The sequence below is a fragment of the Brassica rapa genome, chromosome A02, assembly GCF_000309985.2.
Source record: "Brassica rapa cultivar Chiifu-401-42 chromosome A02, CAAS_Brap_v3.01, whole genome shotgun sequence".
Classification (NCBI taxonomy): Eukaryota; Viridiplantae; Streptophyta; class Magnoliopsida; order Brassicales; family Brassicaceae; genus Brassica; species Brassica rapa.
In genome coordinates, this window is record NC_024796.2 from 22,218,164 (window position 1) to 22,235,475 (window position 17,312).

The 17,312-nt window shown below is 41.7% G+C and overlaps 1 protein-coding gene across 1 annotated transcript; it reads right to left on the reverse strand.

The window, feature by feature from the left end:
* Positions 1–344: 344 nt before the first annotated feature.
* LOC103853656 (pollen-specific protein-like At4g18596) lies at positions 345–1,868 on the reverse strand. Its single transcript, XM_009130566.3, has 2 exons — positions 1,614–1,868; positions 345–890 (listed from the first exon to the last, which is right to left on the reverse strand). Exons 1-2 carry the CDS (start codon positions 1,789–1,791, stop codon positions 544–546), a joined length of 525 nt encoding a protein of 174 aa, XP_009128814.1. The 5' UTR covers positions 1,792–1,868; the 3' UTR covers positions 345–543.
* Between the last annotated feature and the right edge of the window lie 15,444 nt (positions 1,869–17,312).

A 17,312-nucleotide genomic window follows, 5' to 3' on the forward strand; every position in this document is an offset into this window, starting at 1 on the left:
TTTGTTTGGATGATGACAAAATACATAGGAAGATGTAAATATCTAAATAAAACATAGTACATATAAAACAGATACAACAGATAATAAAACTAATAATTTGGTTTAGCACAGTGGTTGAGCATATGGTTAAATATGATTTGTACCCGGGTTTGACGCCCCCCCCCCTCTACATATTTAAAAATATTTTTTCTTTTTTTTATTAATTAATTAAAAAATAAATATCATGTAAGCACTCGTTAAATCCACATAAGCATCAGTTATCATTTGACTGATGGAAACATGGTCAATGTATGTGTAAACCTAAATATCTTTGTTCAAATTTAAATTTATTATATGTTGATATATGTTTTAACACATGGTTTTTGTTCCCCTCACAATTCAAATTAAACAAAAACAAAAAGCAAAAAATTAACCTCAATAAATGATGAAGATATTAATTCATTCATGATAATAAATCATTGATAAACTTGACGGAAACCCCTTTAAGATCAAGCAAGTAGAAATTAATTAATATCTCTCATGTAATATATTTTCTTTCTTCGCTTAAAAGGTGACGTCAGGGACAATACCGAGCTCCTTGAAAGCGGCGGGACAATCAGCTAACGGCGTCTTAACCATGAAACCGAGAGGGTTAACGATACGAGTCTCGTGAGAGACGATTCCGTCATTCGCGGTTAAACTGATCTTAGCGGCGTTACGTAAGTAGGCCTCTTTGCTGACGTCACTGCAACCACTGTCTGGTGATTGGACCAACACGAGCTCGCAAACTTCTTCTTCGTGGTCACCGGTTACTTCCATCTTGTAGCTTCCTGATTTGTCGGTAACGGCTTCTTTAGTCAACGTTAGGGTTCCGTTTGTTCTGCTCCTGCACTCCAACTTCACTTTCGCACCTTCACAAACACGAAAACAAAACAAAAGAGGCATAAATTAGTCCAAAGTATGAGAAAGTGAATTGGCCGATTTCCCCTCACTTTCACTTGCCTATGCACTTGATTTAAGTACCATGAATGGTTTGGAATTGTTAAGGCTATATTGGTTTCATGTCTTATTAATATAAAACAATATGAAAGAGATATAGACTAGTTCAAAACCTTCAAATGGCAACAATGCATAACTATTACTATAAAATACGAATAGTATGTTGAAATAACCGCAATTAAATACTACCACTATATATATATGTCGGTTAAGAATCACATTTTGAAAGCTCTTCATTGGGAATGCTCAAAAGATACGCGTGAAACCGATGTATAAGATATTTGGAACATGTAATTTTAAAACAAATATAGTTGCGGTTCGATTCTGAATCTAGCTATTTTGTGCATGATTAGAGATTAGCGCTTAAATAAAATTAACTATTTGTTTGAACATATTATAAGATTGATCTAGTAACTGTGGTCAGACTACTCCTTCGGATTCAGAAACCGATATGGTTATTGTAAGACGTTGCATGCATTCTTATATTATGCAAGATAGAGAGCGCACACACATAGTCGTCTCAAACCATTTCGTTTATCAAACGTGTATTTGATGTTTTTGGATTAGAGGCTTAAATACATATATTCACGTATTCATAATTTATTTGTATGATACTTATTTTAAATTTAATTTACCTTCGAGGAATTTGCTGAGACGGGTAACGAATTGGACACGGCAAGTGTCACAGTAAACAGATCCTTGAATCTGGAAAAGGTCAAAATCGTCAGCATCAGCGGCGGCAAAACCGGCGAGAGAGAACAAACACACGGTGGAGACGACTAAGAAAGAGAAGAAGATGGCTTTGGACGCCATTTTTGTTTTTGTTTGGTGGTCTCTTCTTTTTAATTTCAAACAATAAGTTGAGATATGTTTGAGAAGAAGACAACTATTTTTGTGGCGTACCGAGTTTGTTTTATATTAGAAACCCATTGTTATTTTTAGACTGAAAGTAAAAGGTAAATCATTGGTTTGTTATTTAAAATTAGTTTCACAGGTCTTAAATACAAGAATGCTTAATTTATGAAAACTTAATTATAGAATAGGTTTCTAAATTTGTTTTACCACCCTTTTTCTCTTTGGTAGAAAGAAGCCGGCCGGAGCTATTAATATATAATCAAATCACTCCTACAAGAGAAGAAATATAAAAAAAAGATCAAAGAATAATTTAGCAATGACGATAAACATATATAAAATAGGAAAATGGATTGTAGGATGTAAGTCCATTACACCATTTTTGATGTAAAAATTACATTATTTTGGTGCAATTTTGACACCAATTTTCTTGGTGTCTCCAACCCATTACACCAAATCTTACACTAAAAAGATATTCTGCATATAATATTATTAAATCAATTGTGTATCTTTTAATCGGAACATTCTTGGTTCTAGACTTGTTCACTCACCTGTTTTAACTCAGAAATAGCCTCCATTGACTATCATATCTAAATAGGTTAGTTCTCTTCCATTTCGAATTTTCAGTATTTAAAGGCAAAAGTCTGTGGTCTGATCCTATCAAGGGATATAGGATACATAAGCTTAGGGGTAGTGGCTACATCTCTAACCATTCACAGTTTGTAAGAGATCTATCTATTCTAGACATGATTGTGTACTTTGATATCTTGGCCAACTATGTAACATCTGCGATCCTAGATAGAATCATCGAGATGGGCCATGGTTCGAGAAAACGTACCAGCCGGTCTTAGGACCTTAAGGCAAGCGTTCCATGGCCAAGATAGAAGGTTAAGGACGTCATGATACTGAGACTTAACCAAACAAATAAGAAACAAGGATAAGTCAGCTGGACAAGCTAGACGGTAGTTGGGCGATGCATTCAGGAAGCTCGATCAAGTTGGACGAAGCTCGTTCAAGGTCAGCCTAGCTCGTTCCAAGTTATGTCAGCTCAACCATCTGGAATACTAGCTCACCCAGCTGGGTCAGGTGGGAGTCAGCTCAACTCAGCTGGACGGAGTGTTCGGATCTCGGGCAGTTTGACCGGGTCCGGGCTGGTGGTGGGCTGATTGGTCAGCCATCTGGGCTAGGGATGATGGGTCTTTCGGCAAGACCGTGGGCTATGCCCAGAGAGGCTGGGTACCTCTTTGGGCTCAGGACCAATCCAAGAAAGGGCAGTTATGGGCGTTGGGGGTGCAAGTAGCAAAGGTTGCAACCTTTTGGTCAAGTCATACCCATTTGCTTAGCAAGTTGTACTGTTCGTGTGTCAAGTCCTGGCCACCCATTCTCTATAACTATAGGCCCTCTCTGTCCATTCTAGACATCAGTTTCATGAGAAATAAAAGGCAAAGGCCAAATAGAAAGAGAGAGAGAGAGAGAGAGAGAGAGAGAGAGAGAGAGAGAGAGATCGGCCAAAAAAGGCTCGGTTGTGGTGGTTTACTATCTTCGGCAAGGAGAAGAATTAAAGAAAGAGGAGGCCGTGTTGTTATGGACACCGGAGGCAAATAGAAAGGTCTGGAGAAGGACTCCAACCCCGTGGTTCAATCATCTAAGGTTAGTGGAGTAACCACCGACCCATCGGCTAAGACAATCGGACAGTCCGAACCAGTCTAGTCATGGGCGGTTGGATTATGTCCTATTCTTCTTATTATTCTCATCGATTTCTTCTTATAATACTTTCTGCATATTGGTGTGGCCTTGTTGATGTGTTGATATTGGTTATAACCATGGTTCTGGTTTAGTAATGTGGTCGCGGTCCATAACCGACGAGTTAGGCACGTGCATGGTCTGATCGGCCTCAGGTGATCCGATTGGATAGGGGTGGTTCAGTTCTGATATGAACGGTTGCAACCCTTTCCTGAACAGTCACAATGTTTCATGACTTGTGTAGGTTAAGGCGTGGTCATTTGGCCATAGGCCGGACACACACACGGACCATACAGTCCATACAGACGGTTAGGTCAAACGGTTGGAACACCTGAATGAGTGCGAGATGCCAAAAGTCATGTGTTGCCAAGAGGCACGTGTGTCCAAAGGGTACAAGTTTCCAAAGGGTGTGATTCTAAACGATGCCATTGGTTCCAGGCTTTGGCTGAACCAAGTGGACATCCGCGGCTTCATAGTCGGACGGTTCGTTTAACCGGAGTGTTGTGTCGCAAGGTCTGATAGGTTGCAAGGCAATCTGGTTTGGGCTTGGGTCTTACTTGGTTGTATGGATCCAGGCCTTGGGCCGGATTAGGTAAGAAGGTATGTGAGCCTTTGGACCAGACTTAAAAATGGCCGATCGCACCTAGATCTTAACCGGACGGTTAGACGGGTCTATGGACGATCCGGCTATGGTTGGATTGAGATCGTTTGGGCTTGGCTGGGACTTAGTCTAAGGCTTAGCCATTTGATCTATAGTTGTCTTGATAGATGTTTATGATTAGGAAGTTGAACCAAACCATACATTGCTAGAATCAATTGTTAGGCTATCTGATTGTACTTATGTGATGGATTGTGGTTTCAGGAAACGAGGCTGATCGTGGTAAAGCCAAGGAGCCGTGAAGACTCTATGAGTGAGAGGCTGTAGCATGTGGGTAGATCGTGTTAGGAATGAACTCATAAAAGCTTATATAACTGATAAGACACATTGCAACTTATGTATCAAATCTCATTTTAATTATTAACATAAATGATTTACCCTATGTTTCTGTTTACTATTTGGTCAATTGTTTATGAACCTCATATGAGAATATGACTTAGTAAATAATAGACTTGAAAATGAATCAAACAAGGGAAAATGTCTGAAAGTAAGATTTAGAGTTCAGTTGGGACGAAAGGCGAGGAACGGGTCTTACAAGTTGGTATCAGAGCATGCTTGATTCTAGGATAGTTTGGGTTATGGTAGTTCACACGCGCAGCCAACTGATTGAAGTCTCATGGTGAGGTATCACGATTGCTTAGTCTAGGGATTGTTGTGTTTTCTTATGTTATGTTTCTATACTAAAATTGTCTGGAATCCTTAGGGTGGAAAAAGCAAATCAGGAAGATCTCGGAAAATTAAGGAAGCGGCTGGTCAGTCCAGTCAGGTAGCTGCAGATGGGACTAATCCGACCGGGTTACCAACCAATCCGGTTGTGGCTAACACCGGGGGTGAGTTACCGACTGATCCGGCTAACCTTACTGGGACACATCAGGGAAATGAGGAAGGTCAACAGCATCAGGAGGGTGAAGAGGAAGTAGAATCCTCAAATGCTAACCGTGATGGTGACCGACAAGAGGTAGCGGCCGATGGTACAGCTAAGCAGGCCGCAGCACTGTTCATGAAGGACATGTTAGAGGCCATGAAGGTGATGGGTAACCAGGTGGTTGCTATGACTCATCTGTTCACACTATTGGTGAACTCATCAGTTGGTCAAGCTACACCAGTGGCTACGGCTACACCTGTCGCCGATGGTCCAGCTGTGGAAACGGCAGAGGTGGTCGAGATCAATCCGCCTGTAAGGACCGTGAAGAAGGTGGACTATCTGAGTTTTTTGCAACATATATCTCGTCTGGGAACCAAGCACTTCTCAGGTAGTGTAAGTCGTTTACCGTAAGACTTACATAGAAGTCATCCACCGGAAGACTTACATGAAAATCGTCCGGATAAAATTAAATATTTAAGTTTTATTTTTCAATTGCAAAAGTAACCTGCAACGACTTACTTGAAATTCGTCTAGTAAAAATTAAATATTTAATTTTTATTTTTCTGTTGGACGACTCCGTGTAAGTCGTCTAGGAGAAGTCAAATTTCTGACACAATCCGGTCAAATGCAAAACTAACTTGTTTATCCTAGATGATTTATGGGGAAGTCTTTTATAATTTTTTGAAAACAAGGAAAACCGGAAGACTTCCAAAGAAGTCATCTCTAAAAGACACACATAAAGTCAATTGCGAAACTAACCTATGTGTTGACCAGAAGACTTCCGTGTAAGTCTTCTCGTCGGACAGATCTGAAAAAAATTGATTTGATAGCTTTAACTAGTGAGATAACTTGTTTAGCTTCTCCAACCATACAATACTTCACCACCAAAGCAATCTACTTGTTAATGACCATGAAGCATGAGCTTGAATGGTTCTATGAACCTTAAAAATTTTATAATCAAAATCTCGGATTTTTTGGATGAATATAGAGAGAAAGTGAAATAGATATTGTTATTAGTTCATAAGAAATGAGATTGAAGGAGTCAAAAATCGATTTTTAGGTGCATTAAGAGCTTCAAATTGGTTGTTCATGGTGGTTTATGTATTCATAGCAATGAAAATATTGTAAATACTTGAAGAAGATGAGGATGAGAGAGTAAAAAACTTACTTTCGAAAAAAAATAATAATAGCATTTTTGTAAATAATCTGAACTTTTGGGATGAATATGGCAATGAAAGTTCTAAAAAGTCATAGGTTAATTTTGTGTTTGACTTTGAATTTTGAGTCATATTTGCAAAAAGTTTTTTTTTCATAGAGAAAGATCTAAATACAAAAGTGATTTTCAAACTTTTAATTTAAACATAATCAGGTTAGTTGAAAAATAAATGTGATCAAATCTTGATCAAATCTACAATTTGAATTTATTTTAAATAACTGGGAGAAAATAAATGAGAGAAATTCCAGATTGGGATTTTTAATATTAAAATTTGAATATTGTTTTAATAAAGATTATGGAAACTAAAAAATATGTAGCACCTTTAAGAATATTGTAACATCCCGAGTTGTGATATGTGAAAAAAGTTTAAGAGAATTGATTTGACTACCTATGTCACCAAAGTTGAGTTACCTTTTCCGTCACACATCCGTTTAGAACTCTAGAGTTAAGTGTGCTTGGTCTGGAGTAGTGAAAAGATGGGTGACCTATCGGGAAGTGATTCGCGATACCGTGCGAGAAATTCCAGATTGAGATTTTTAATATTAAAATTTGAATATTGTTTTAATAAAGATTATGGAAACTAAAAAATATGTAGCACCTTTAAGAATATTGTAACATCCCGAGTTGTGATATGTGGAAAAAGTTTAAGAGAATTGATTTGACTACCTATGTCACCAAAGTTGAGTTACCTTTTCCGTCACACATCCGTTTAGAACTCTAGAGTTAAGTGTGCTTGGTCTGGAGTAGTGAAAAGATGGGTGACCTATCGGGAAGTGATTCGCGATACCGTGCAAGTGAGGCCAAAGCACGGGGAAAGGTCGGGTCGTGATTGCAGGGTCAGTAAACAATACTTTTGGACCTTGGAAAATTAACGGACCGACCGTTGGATGGGATGGGGCCCACGGGCCAAGAGAGCAGACGTGGGTGGCTCATTAGCCGTGGACGGTCGGGGCGTTACAAATGGTATCAGAGCTGGTTAGCCATCTCAGTTCTGACCTGAGAGGCGTCTTGAGACCTGTCATGGGGCGCAACGAGGACGTTGTGTTTTTTGAGAGGGGGTAAATTGTAACATCCCAAGTTGTGATATGTTGGAAAATGTTTAAGAGAATTGATTTGGCTACCTATGTCACCAAAGTTGACTTACCTTTTCCGCCACACATCCGTTTAGAACTTCAGAATTAAGCGTGCTTGAGCTGGAGTAGTAGAAGGATGGGTAACCTATCGGGATGTTATTCGCGATACCGTGCGAGTGAGGCCAAAACACAGAAAAAGATCGGGTGGTGATTGCAAGGTCAGTAAACAAGAGAGTGGGCATGGGTGGCCCATTAGCCGTGGGTGTTCGGGGTGTTATAAATATCCGACCGAATTCTCACTAATCACTAAATATTTTCAACATATATTTTACATAGTAATATTTTTATTCATATATTATGAATGAAATCTAATAAACTTTCATACTAATAAACATCAAAATACTCAAAATATTATATTATTATTAACTGGATACTTCCAAAGAATTTTATATAATAACAGTATTGATATATAGATTTATTATTAAAAATAAGTTTAAAAATCTATTATTTATCACATACAAGACAGATGGTATAAACATATTTAAGTCTTGGCATATAAATTGATAACAGAAAACCGAACTGAAACAACACAAAACAAAATCCAAAACCAAACCAATGTTCACAAATATTTTAATGGTTCCTATATCGTTGAAACGGAAAAACCGAAACCTAATCGAAACCAAACTGAGAATCGAATGGGTACCAAAATATCTTAAATACAGTTTATATACTTTAAAATATTAATTATCTTTAGTTTTAAGATTATCAAATATTCTAAAAAATACTGCTTATAACCGAACAACCCAAAAGATAGATTACCCTATTACTTTTTATCTGAGATATTTAAAATTATCGTATTATCCCGATAGAACTGCATCACCCAAAAATATATTCGAAATATTTAAATTTATTTAAGTTATATGATATTTGTTGGACCCAATTTCGGTCAATTAGGTAGTTGGTCTTGAATGATTTGGGCCAACGCGACCAACGAAGAAGCCCAACTCTGACAAGCAGGAAGAGATCGATTCAAGGAGCTGAAGATAACGGAACGGTTGCAGAGATCGCGGAGTCAACCCGCTATAAGAAGAGATCGAAAAACAGAGAAAATGACACGTTGAAAACCGTAGAGAGAGTTACACCCATACATCGACCTTATTTTCACCTAGCTTTAAGTCTTTTGTCTTGTAGATCTCTTTTGTAACATTCGAGCTCGTCTAATTTGTTGTATTCAATCTTATTCATCAATAAATCCATCTTGACCTACCGGAATCTGATTATATCGTTGTGTTCTAAAGATATCGTTACCTACATCATCTTATCTTCCCTAGATTAAACTCTCGATCATTATCAAATACTTAGTGTATATTTTAGGATCGACATTTTGGCGCCGACTGTGGGGAAGATAAACGAGAAACATATTTGCTAAGAAAACCGATCTAAGTTTCCTAAGCGCGATTATGGATTCTAATCAAACCATCAGAACCACGCCATCAGAAGTCGAAAACGTCGATCCCGTTGGATCCGATTCGAGAACTGAAACCTTACCCACTGGACCAACGAATACCGGTGGGACGGCCGGAATAACCAAGACACAACGAATCCCTCCAATCGGTGCCTCGAACCAGGACCGAGCATCGGGCCACGATCAATCATCACCATCAGATCGCACCTCGGTTCCAGACTAAACCTCGATCCCAGACCGAACCAGAGCTCGGGTCTGGAATTGCACCGGAGAAAGGCAGGTCGCTGACGACCTAACCCGACCTCAGTTAGCTAGGCCGATATCTCCGACCCCCTAGCCCAGACTCGGGAAGAAGTGACCGAGCTCCGAGGAATAGTCTCATCATTAATCGATGAAACTCGCAACCAAAAGGTCGCCTATCAAACCATCGCTAACCGACTGGATCAGGCTGAACGAGAACTTGCGGAGCACCGAGCTAACGCCCGATAAAAAAACAAACCGCCGTCTGATCCGTTAAGGAAAACGCTGAATCCCCAAAAGTACCGGAGCCTTCAACATTCCAGAGATCCCAAGCGCCCAAGCCGGGTGCTACATGGGAGAGAGCTTACAACGACCCCCGCAACAGGGCATGGCACAACGAAGCTTAAGTTACAGCGGGCTGGACGAAATAGATACGGGGCTACGAGGTCAAAGAATACTCCGATCCAATCGAAAAATGAATACACGGAGAGACCTGGGGAGCCAAGAACGCGAATTCCACCACTGGTCCACTTAACCCCCGAGAATCAAACTCCACCAACTACAAGAACCTTTCAGCAAATGGGGTTCAATGACCCAACAGGGCAAGCTCGAGGTTACAACCCCCGCAGACCCATCAAAGCGGATCCTCAAAGAGAAGACCTGAGGATCCCGAACGAAAACGGAACGTTCCAGAACTATATCAAAAGAAACGATGCCGAGCTCAAATGAATACTCCCTATCGTACATATGGTGACCAGCTCTGCCCCGGATAAAGATATGGTCATCGAAGAGACAAGAAGGACTCCATTCACGAACCTAATTGCCAGCGTGAGGCTACACCATGTGGGAAAGCTGAAATTCCCAGAATACGCGGGGGACACAGACCCAAAAGGTAACGTACGAGCCTTCCGACTAGCGATGTCGAGAGCACATCTCAATGACAATGAAAAGGAGGCCGGTTATTGCCGCTTCTTTGCCAAAAATCTCACCGGGGCTGCTCTTGAATGGTTCACTGGCCTAGAAAAAACTCAATCGACAACTTCACCCAGGTTGTGTGTACTTTACTCAAACAATACTCGGTTTACATAGAAACAAGGATTACCGAGGCAGACCTCTGGATTCTCAAAGAAGCACCCTTCGAACCGCTAAGAGCATACATAAACAAGTTCAGAGAAATCATAGCCAAAATTTCACATCCGAACGAAGTTGTAGCCTTAGCAGCACTAAAGAACGGCGTCTGGTTCTCGTCCAAATTCAGAGAAGAGCTGGCAGTGCGAGAACCCATCTCGTTGGACGACGCCCGACACCGAGCCTCCTACTTCACAACCCACGAGGAAGAAGTCACAGCTTTAAAAGAACAATACAACGCAAACAAAAATAACGTCGCCAAGAAGACTAATGCTCCTAAAGAACCAGCGATCAAAGGGCAGCACTCCTATGCGATAAACAATTTGCCGCAAAACAAATCATCGACGTACGATCTCAACAAATTTTGTGCTTCCATAACCGTAAGGGTCATTCAACCGAAGAATGTCAACCAACACTTTGCAGTCAAAGTAAAAATAAAGAGACCAACAAAGATACCAAAGAGGAAGAAGAAGCGCCAACAACGCCGAAAGCCAATCAAAAAGTGAAAGGCTCTTCGAATAAAAGAGGTAGGAAAACCGAGCTAGAATCACCTAGTTCTCCGCCCCCAGCACCAAAGAAAAGAATCGACATGATTTCATGGGGACAAAAAATGATATCCCTGAAGAAATCGAAGGACATACCGCAGGAAAAGTCTGCATCGATATCACGGTAGCAATCCGCACGTTAGAGAACCTCGACAAAGCCTCCCCTCCATCTAGTGTTCTTCAATACAATCCAAATGTGAAATCTCCCTTCAGGGAAATCTCCAACTTCAAGCGAAAGCATAGGATGGCCAAAATCTAAGAACTACTAAAAAGACCGATTGCCCCACAAATTCGGAAAAAAAAGACAAAACGCAAAATCTTAATCGCAACCAGTCTGGGGGACAGACACACTACCAACTGGCACCCACCAAAAAGTGGAATTGCCCGGCTCATGACAAAAAAAAACGAATCAACTTTATCTACGGAGGCTCTAAGTTCTGCAACTCGGTTAACTCGATCAAAGCATACCAACGAAAAGCCGAGAACAACGTAGGAATCAAAGAGCCCTTATCAGGTCCCAAGACCACGAAATAACCTTCGACGAAAATGAAACAGTAGATCTTGACAAACCGCACGACGATGCTTCATAATACGACTCGACGTCGGCGGTTGCAAACTCTCTCGGGTCATGATCGATACAAGAAGCTCGCTTGACATCCTCTTTTATGACGTGTTCAAAAAAATGAGATTCACCAAGGGCCTCTTTAAACAAGAACAGACCCCACTAATCGGATTCGCAGGAGAAACTACTTACTCCCTCAGATCAATCGAACTCACAGTAACCGCCGGAGAAGTCAAGAAAATCGTCGAATTCATCGTTATAGACCGTCCAGCCCCGTTCAACGCAATCCTCGGAAGACCCTGGCTGATGAGGATATTCAACCAGAGCCGGAACCAGACTTAACTGAACCTGATATCCAGGACATGATCAGCAACATAACCAAATCAGAGACAGTCCAAGAAGTGCCAGTACCAACCGTATTCAAGGGAGCTATCACTAGACAAAGAGCTAAGGTACTTCAACATAAATTTAATGAGAGCATGATACTTGCTTCTGATCTTGGACAGGTTAAACTGGCTGGTGAACCAAGCTTGAAGCAAGATGAACTAAAGGATGCAGAACCGGTTAAGGAGAAACAAGCATCAAGTGAGGATATGTGGCCATTCATCCCGGAGCAATGCCACACCAACCTGATGATCATTACCATGGAAGATCAACTTGCCTAGCAAGTCTCTTGGACGAATCTAGCAACTAGGCCAAGCTCTTTGTGTGTGCTCTTTTTCCCTTACTCTTGGTTTTGTCCCAAATGGGTTTTCCAGAGAAGGTTTTTAACGAGGCCACAACTTGCTTCACACTTATCCCAAGTGCCAAGTTCGATCCAAGGCTAAGAAGCCTCATGACCTTATTTCATGTTTTACATTATAGTTTGTTTCCTTATTTGTACTTTCGTGACCTAAGTGGAGCCTGTTCCCTTAGTCCTATTTATATGTTTTCGCAAGCCCACTTTTGGAGCAGACTTTGAATAATCATAAACTTTTCTTTTAAAGAAAACCCTAGAGCTCTCAAGCTAGAACTCGCCTCCTTCTCTTTGCCTTGTGAGACCAGTACCTCCACGGCCTAGAGGAACCTTGTGTTGTATCACGAGCCTCCCCATCTCTCGTGTGGTGCACTTCATCCCATCATACAGTTCCAGTTCAGATCCCTTGGTTGATTAGATCAGTCCATCCGGATCACCCTTGTGTTAGATCGGCTCCTTCTCTCTTGCTTGGGAACGTACAGCCTTTGATAGCTTAGGCTTGTATCATTTCTGGTATCAGAGCTGAAGTTCCTTCAGCATCAGGTTATATCTATCCTTGTCTCTTCTATTTGCATCCGATTTGTGATTCATTGTTTCTGCTTTCATGAAATCATAAAACCAAATAAAGAGATCGCGTTTCATTGTTGCACTTAGTTGTTTTCTTCACATCTTGCTTGCATCCGATTGTTACATCCTGTTCTGCTTAGTTTTAATCTTCATCAAGTCAAAAAAAAAAAAAAAATAAAAAAACGTGTTGCTAGGATTGCATAATTCGGTTTCCATTTTTGCAAAGAGTTTTCAAATTGTTTCCTTCCCGGTCGATCACCTTTTCCAAGTCTTTCCAATTCTATTACTACTACAGCTTTTATTAGTGTCTATTGCCTATTCGAATTTATAAAAAAAAAACAAAAAAAGGAAATTTGTATCTTTTCTTTCTCGTTTTCTTTCTTATTTACCTATTGAAAAGCTAAGGCATCTCTTGTTTATCTTGCAAGGTACAACTCAACCGCATACATGGGAGAAGCGAGTGAGCAAGCTACCATGATGCAAGTCCTCAACGCTTTGAGAGAAGAGATGAGGGTTATGCGGCAAGACCTTGGGGAAAGGATGACTAGAGTTGAGCAAAGACCTCCTCCTTTGCAACCAGTACGGAACGTTGATAGGTTCTTGAATCCAAACAACAGAAGATATGGAGTGCCCGTCCATGACAACCCGGAGACTAGCACCCGGAACCAGCAGACTGATGAAGACACGGGACAGCAGCACGGTCCAATACCAAACCAGAGAGCAGGGTTGCCACCAGATGACTATGGTGAAGAAGAAGAGGAGGAAGGGTTTGCACCTCAACCCCGAGCTCCACGCAGGCAAAACCGGCACCAAGGGTTTGAAGAAGAGGAACTCCTACCTCAACACCGAGCCCCACGCCAACAAAACTATAACCAAGGGCCAGAGCACATCAAGATGAATGCTCCCGGCTATGCGGGGAAGGTTGATCCAGAAGCTTACCTAGACTGGGAGAAAAGGATGGATCACATTTTTGCCTACTATAACCACCCTGGTCCTAAAAGAGTTGCTTTGGCAGTAGCTCAGCTCACGGACAATGCACTTTCCTGGTGGGATAGATTGTGCTCCGATAGGAGAAGGAACGGATTGAGGCAACTAGACTCTTGGCTAGACATGAAAGATGCGATGAAGCAACGGTTTGTGCCACAACACTTTCACAGAGACTTGCAAAGGAAGTTACGGGCACTCAAGCAAGGCAGCAAGTCAGTGGAAGAGTACTATGAAGAGTTTGAGAAATTAAGAAACCGTTTGGACCTTAATGAAGATGAGGAAGCTACCATGGCTCAATTCCTTGATGGTTTACAGGAGAGGATAAGCTGCAAGGTGGAGAGACATGTTTATGCTGACATGAAGGACCTGTTCCATCTAGCTATCCAAGCTGAACAACACATCAAGAAGAAGAGCTCCAAGGGCAAGTCTCAAGTTTCTTGGAATTCAAGCAATAGCAACTACAACAAGTCGGTGGACAAAGGAAAAGGGGTTGAAGGAGACAGCCGGCCTAAGCCTCGCACCACCGAACCCACGAAGGACAACAAAACCGAGCCAGCCAAAGCTACCAACCCCCAACGTGCCAGAGACATCACCTGTTTCAAATGTAGAGGCCGAGGGCACATGGCAAGAGAGTGCCCAAACCAGAGGGTTATGCTGCTCACCGATGATGGCTATGAATCTCGTGATGAAGGAGAAGTACCTGAGATTCAAGAAGAGTATGGAGAAGTTGAATATGCTGATGTGGGAGAGAGCTTGATGATCCGACGTGTGCTTAGCGTCTTAGTTCAACCCGCCGAGACAATCCAAAGAGAAAACATATTCCACAGCCGTTGCACCATAAAAGGCAAGGTATGTAACCTTATTATAGATGGTGGGTCTTGTACCAATGCTGCTAGCGCTTACATGGTAGGAAAACTTGGTTTAGAAAAGACAAAGCATCCGCATCCATATAGGCTAAGGTGGTTAGATGATAAGGTTGAGCTTAAAATTAAGGAACAAGTGAGCATTCCATTTAGCATTGGTAAGTATCAAGATGAAGTAGTTTGTGACGTAGTCCCTATGCAAGCTGGACATGTATTGCTAGGAAGACCATGGCAGTGGGATAGAGAAACTAAGCATGATGGTAGAACTAATATGTATACATTCATGCATGATAAGCGTAAGATAAGCTTAGCGCCTCTCACTCCAACACAAGTTCATGAAATTCATTTGCAAATGGTTAAGGAAAAGGAAAAGTCTGTTAAATCAAACTTTCTTATCCGTTCTAGCTGTGTAAGAAAGGCTGCTACTACCAAACACACAATGCTACTAATGATCTTTAAGGAGCTTTTGAGTGCAGGTTCTGATGAGTTAACTCTTCATCCAGAGATTACTAAGCTTCTTGACATGTTCAAAGATGTGTTTCCAGAGGAGATTCCGCACGGTTTACCCCCACTCCGAGGCATTGAGCACCAGATAGATTTTGTGCCAGGAGCTGCCCTGCCAAACAAACCGGCTTATAGGGTGAACCCGGAAGAGACTAAGGAGTTGGAGAGACAAGTGCAGGACCTATTAGACAAAGGATACGTGAGGGAGAGTCTCAGTCCTTGCGCTGTGCCTGTCTTACTTGTACCAAAGAAGGACGGGACATGGAGAATGTGTGTAGACTGCCGAGCCATCAACAACATCACCATCAAGTATAGACACCCCATCCCACGGCTTGATGACATGTTAGATGAGCTAAGCGGAGCCACCATCTTCTCCAAGATTGATCTTAAGAGTGGGTACCATCAGGTAAGAATGAAAGAGGGAGATGAGTGGAAGACAGCTTTTAAAACAAAGCAAGGTCTATATGAATGGTTGGTGATGCCATTTGGACTTAGCAATGCTCCTAGTACTTTCATGCGTCTCATGAACCACATTCTTAGGCCATACATCAGTAAGTTTGTTGTGGTTTATTTCGATGACATTTTAATTTACAGTACTAGTTTACTTGATCATGTGACACATCTTGAGCAAGTACTAGAGACACTTCGACAAGAAGGGCTTTATGCAAACCTCAAGAAGTGCACATTCTGCACTGATAAACTTGTCTTCCTAGGTTTTGTTGTGAGTTCACAGGGCTTACAGGTTGATGAAGAGAAGGTTAAGGCCATTCAAGAGTGGCCGACTCCAACAAACATCAGCCAAGTTAGAAGTTTCCATGGCCTAGCTAGCTTCTACAGGCGGTTTGTCAAGGATTTCAGTAGTATAGCTGCACCCCTTACTGCTGTGGTGAAGAAGAGTATTGGGTTCATTTGGGAAAAAGCTCAACAGGAAGCCTTTCAGACCTTGAAGTATCGCCTGACCCATGCACCAGTACTGGTCTTACCCGACTTCAATAAGACCTTTGAAGTAGAATGTGATGCATCAGGGATTGGGATAGGGGCAGTTCTTATTCAAGAAGGAAAACCCGTGGCTTACTTCAGTGAGAAGCTTGGTGGAGCAGCTCTTAATTATCCGACCTATGATAAAGAGTTGTATGCCTTGGTGAGAGCTTTGGAGACATGGCAGCACTACCTGCTGTCTAAAGAATTCGTGGTACACACTGACCATGAAACCCTTAAACATCTAAGAGGGCAAACCAATCTCAAGAGGAGACATGCTCGCTGGTTAGAGTTTATTGAAACATTTCCCTACATTATCAAGTATAAGAAGGGCAACGAGAACATTGTAGCAGATGCACTCTCCAGGAGATATGCTTTGATTGCAACCATGGAAGCAAAGGTGTTGGGATTTGAGTTCATCAAAAGTTTGTACGGAGAAGATCCGGATCTTGCTGCTATCTACTCAAGTTGCACCAAAGGACCACAAGGAAAGTTCTACTTGCATGAGGGATTTCTTTTCAAGGGCAGGAGATTATGCATTCCTCAATGCTCCTTGAGAGATCTAATCACTAGAGAGGCTCACGGAGGAGGGCTCATGGGTCACTTTGGAGTAGATAAGACACTTGCTGTGGTCAGGGAACATTTCTATTGGCCGCATCTTAAGAAATCAGTAGAATCTCATTGCGCCAGATGTGTGACTTGCAAGAAGGCTAAGTCTAGAGTCCAGCCTCATGGCCTTTACATGCCACTGCCGATTCCTACAGCTCCTTGGGTAGACATCTCCATGGATTTTGTCCTAGGATTACCAAAAATTCATCACAAGGATTCAATCTTTGTTGTCGTGGACAGATTCTCCAAAATGGCACACTTCATACCTTGTGCCAAGGTGAATGATGCGTCCAAAACTGCTGATCTGTTCTTTAAGGAGGTAGTGCGCTTACATGGGGTGCCAAGGACTATTGTATCTGACCGAGACACCAAGTTCCTCAGCCACTTTTGGAGAACACTATGGAAGAAGTTGGGAACAAAGTTGCTATTCTCTACTACTTGCCATCCCCAAACTGATGGGCAGACTGAAGTTGTCAACAGACGCTCTCTACGCTGCTTAGGGCAACCATTGGGAAGAACATGAAGAATTGGGTTGATTGTATTCCATTCATCGAATTTGCATACAACCGAGCTCAGCATTCAGCCACTAAGATGTCCCCCTTTGAGGCAGCCTATGGGTTCAACCCGAAAACCCCTTTGGATCTTAAACCATTACCCCCAGCTGAAGTTGTCAGTCTTACCGGGGAAGCTAAAGCTGCTTATGTCAAAGAACTCCATCAGAAGGTTCAAGAGAATTTAGAGAA

What these genes read in the sequence shown, in the direction of transcription:
- LOC103853656 (XM_009130566.3), bottom strand. Translation starts at nt 1,791, where the DNA reads ATGGCGTCCAAAGCCATCTTCTTCTCTTTCTTAGTCGTCTCCACCGTG. An exon ending in TCTCAGCAAATTCCTCGAAG is followed by an intron (nt 891 to 1,613) that starts GTAAATTAAATT and finishes GTGTTTGTGAAG; the next exon opens with GTGCGAAAGTGAAGTTGGAG.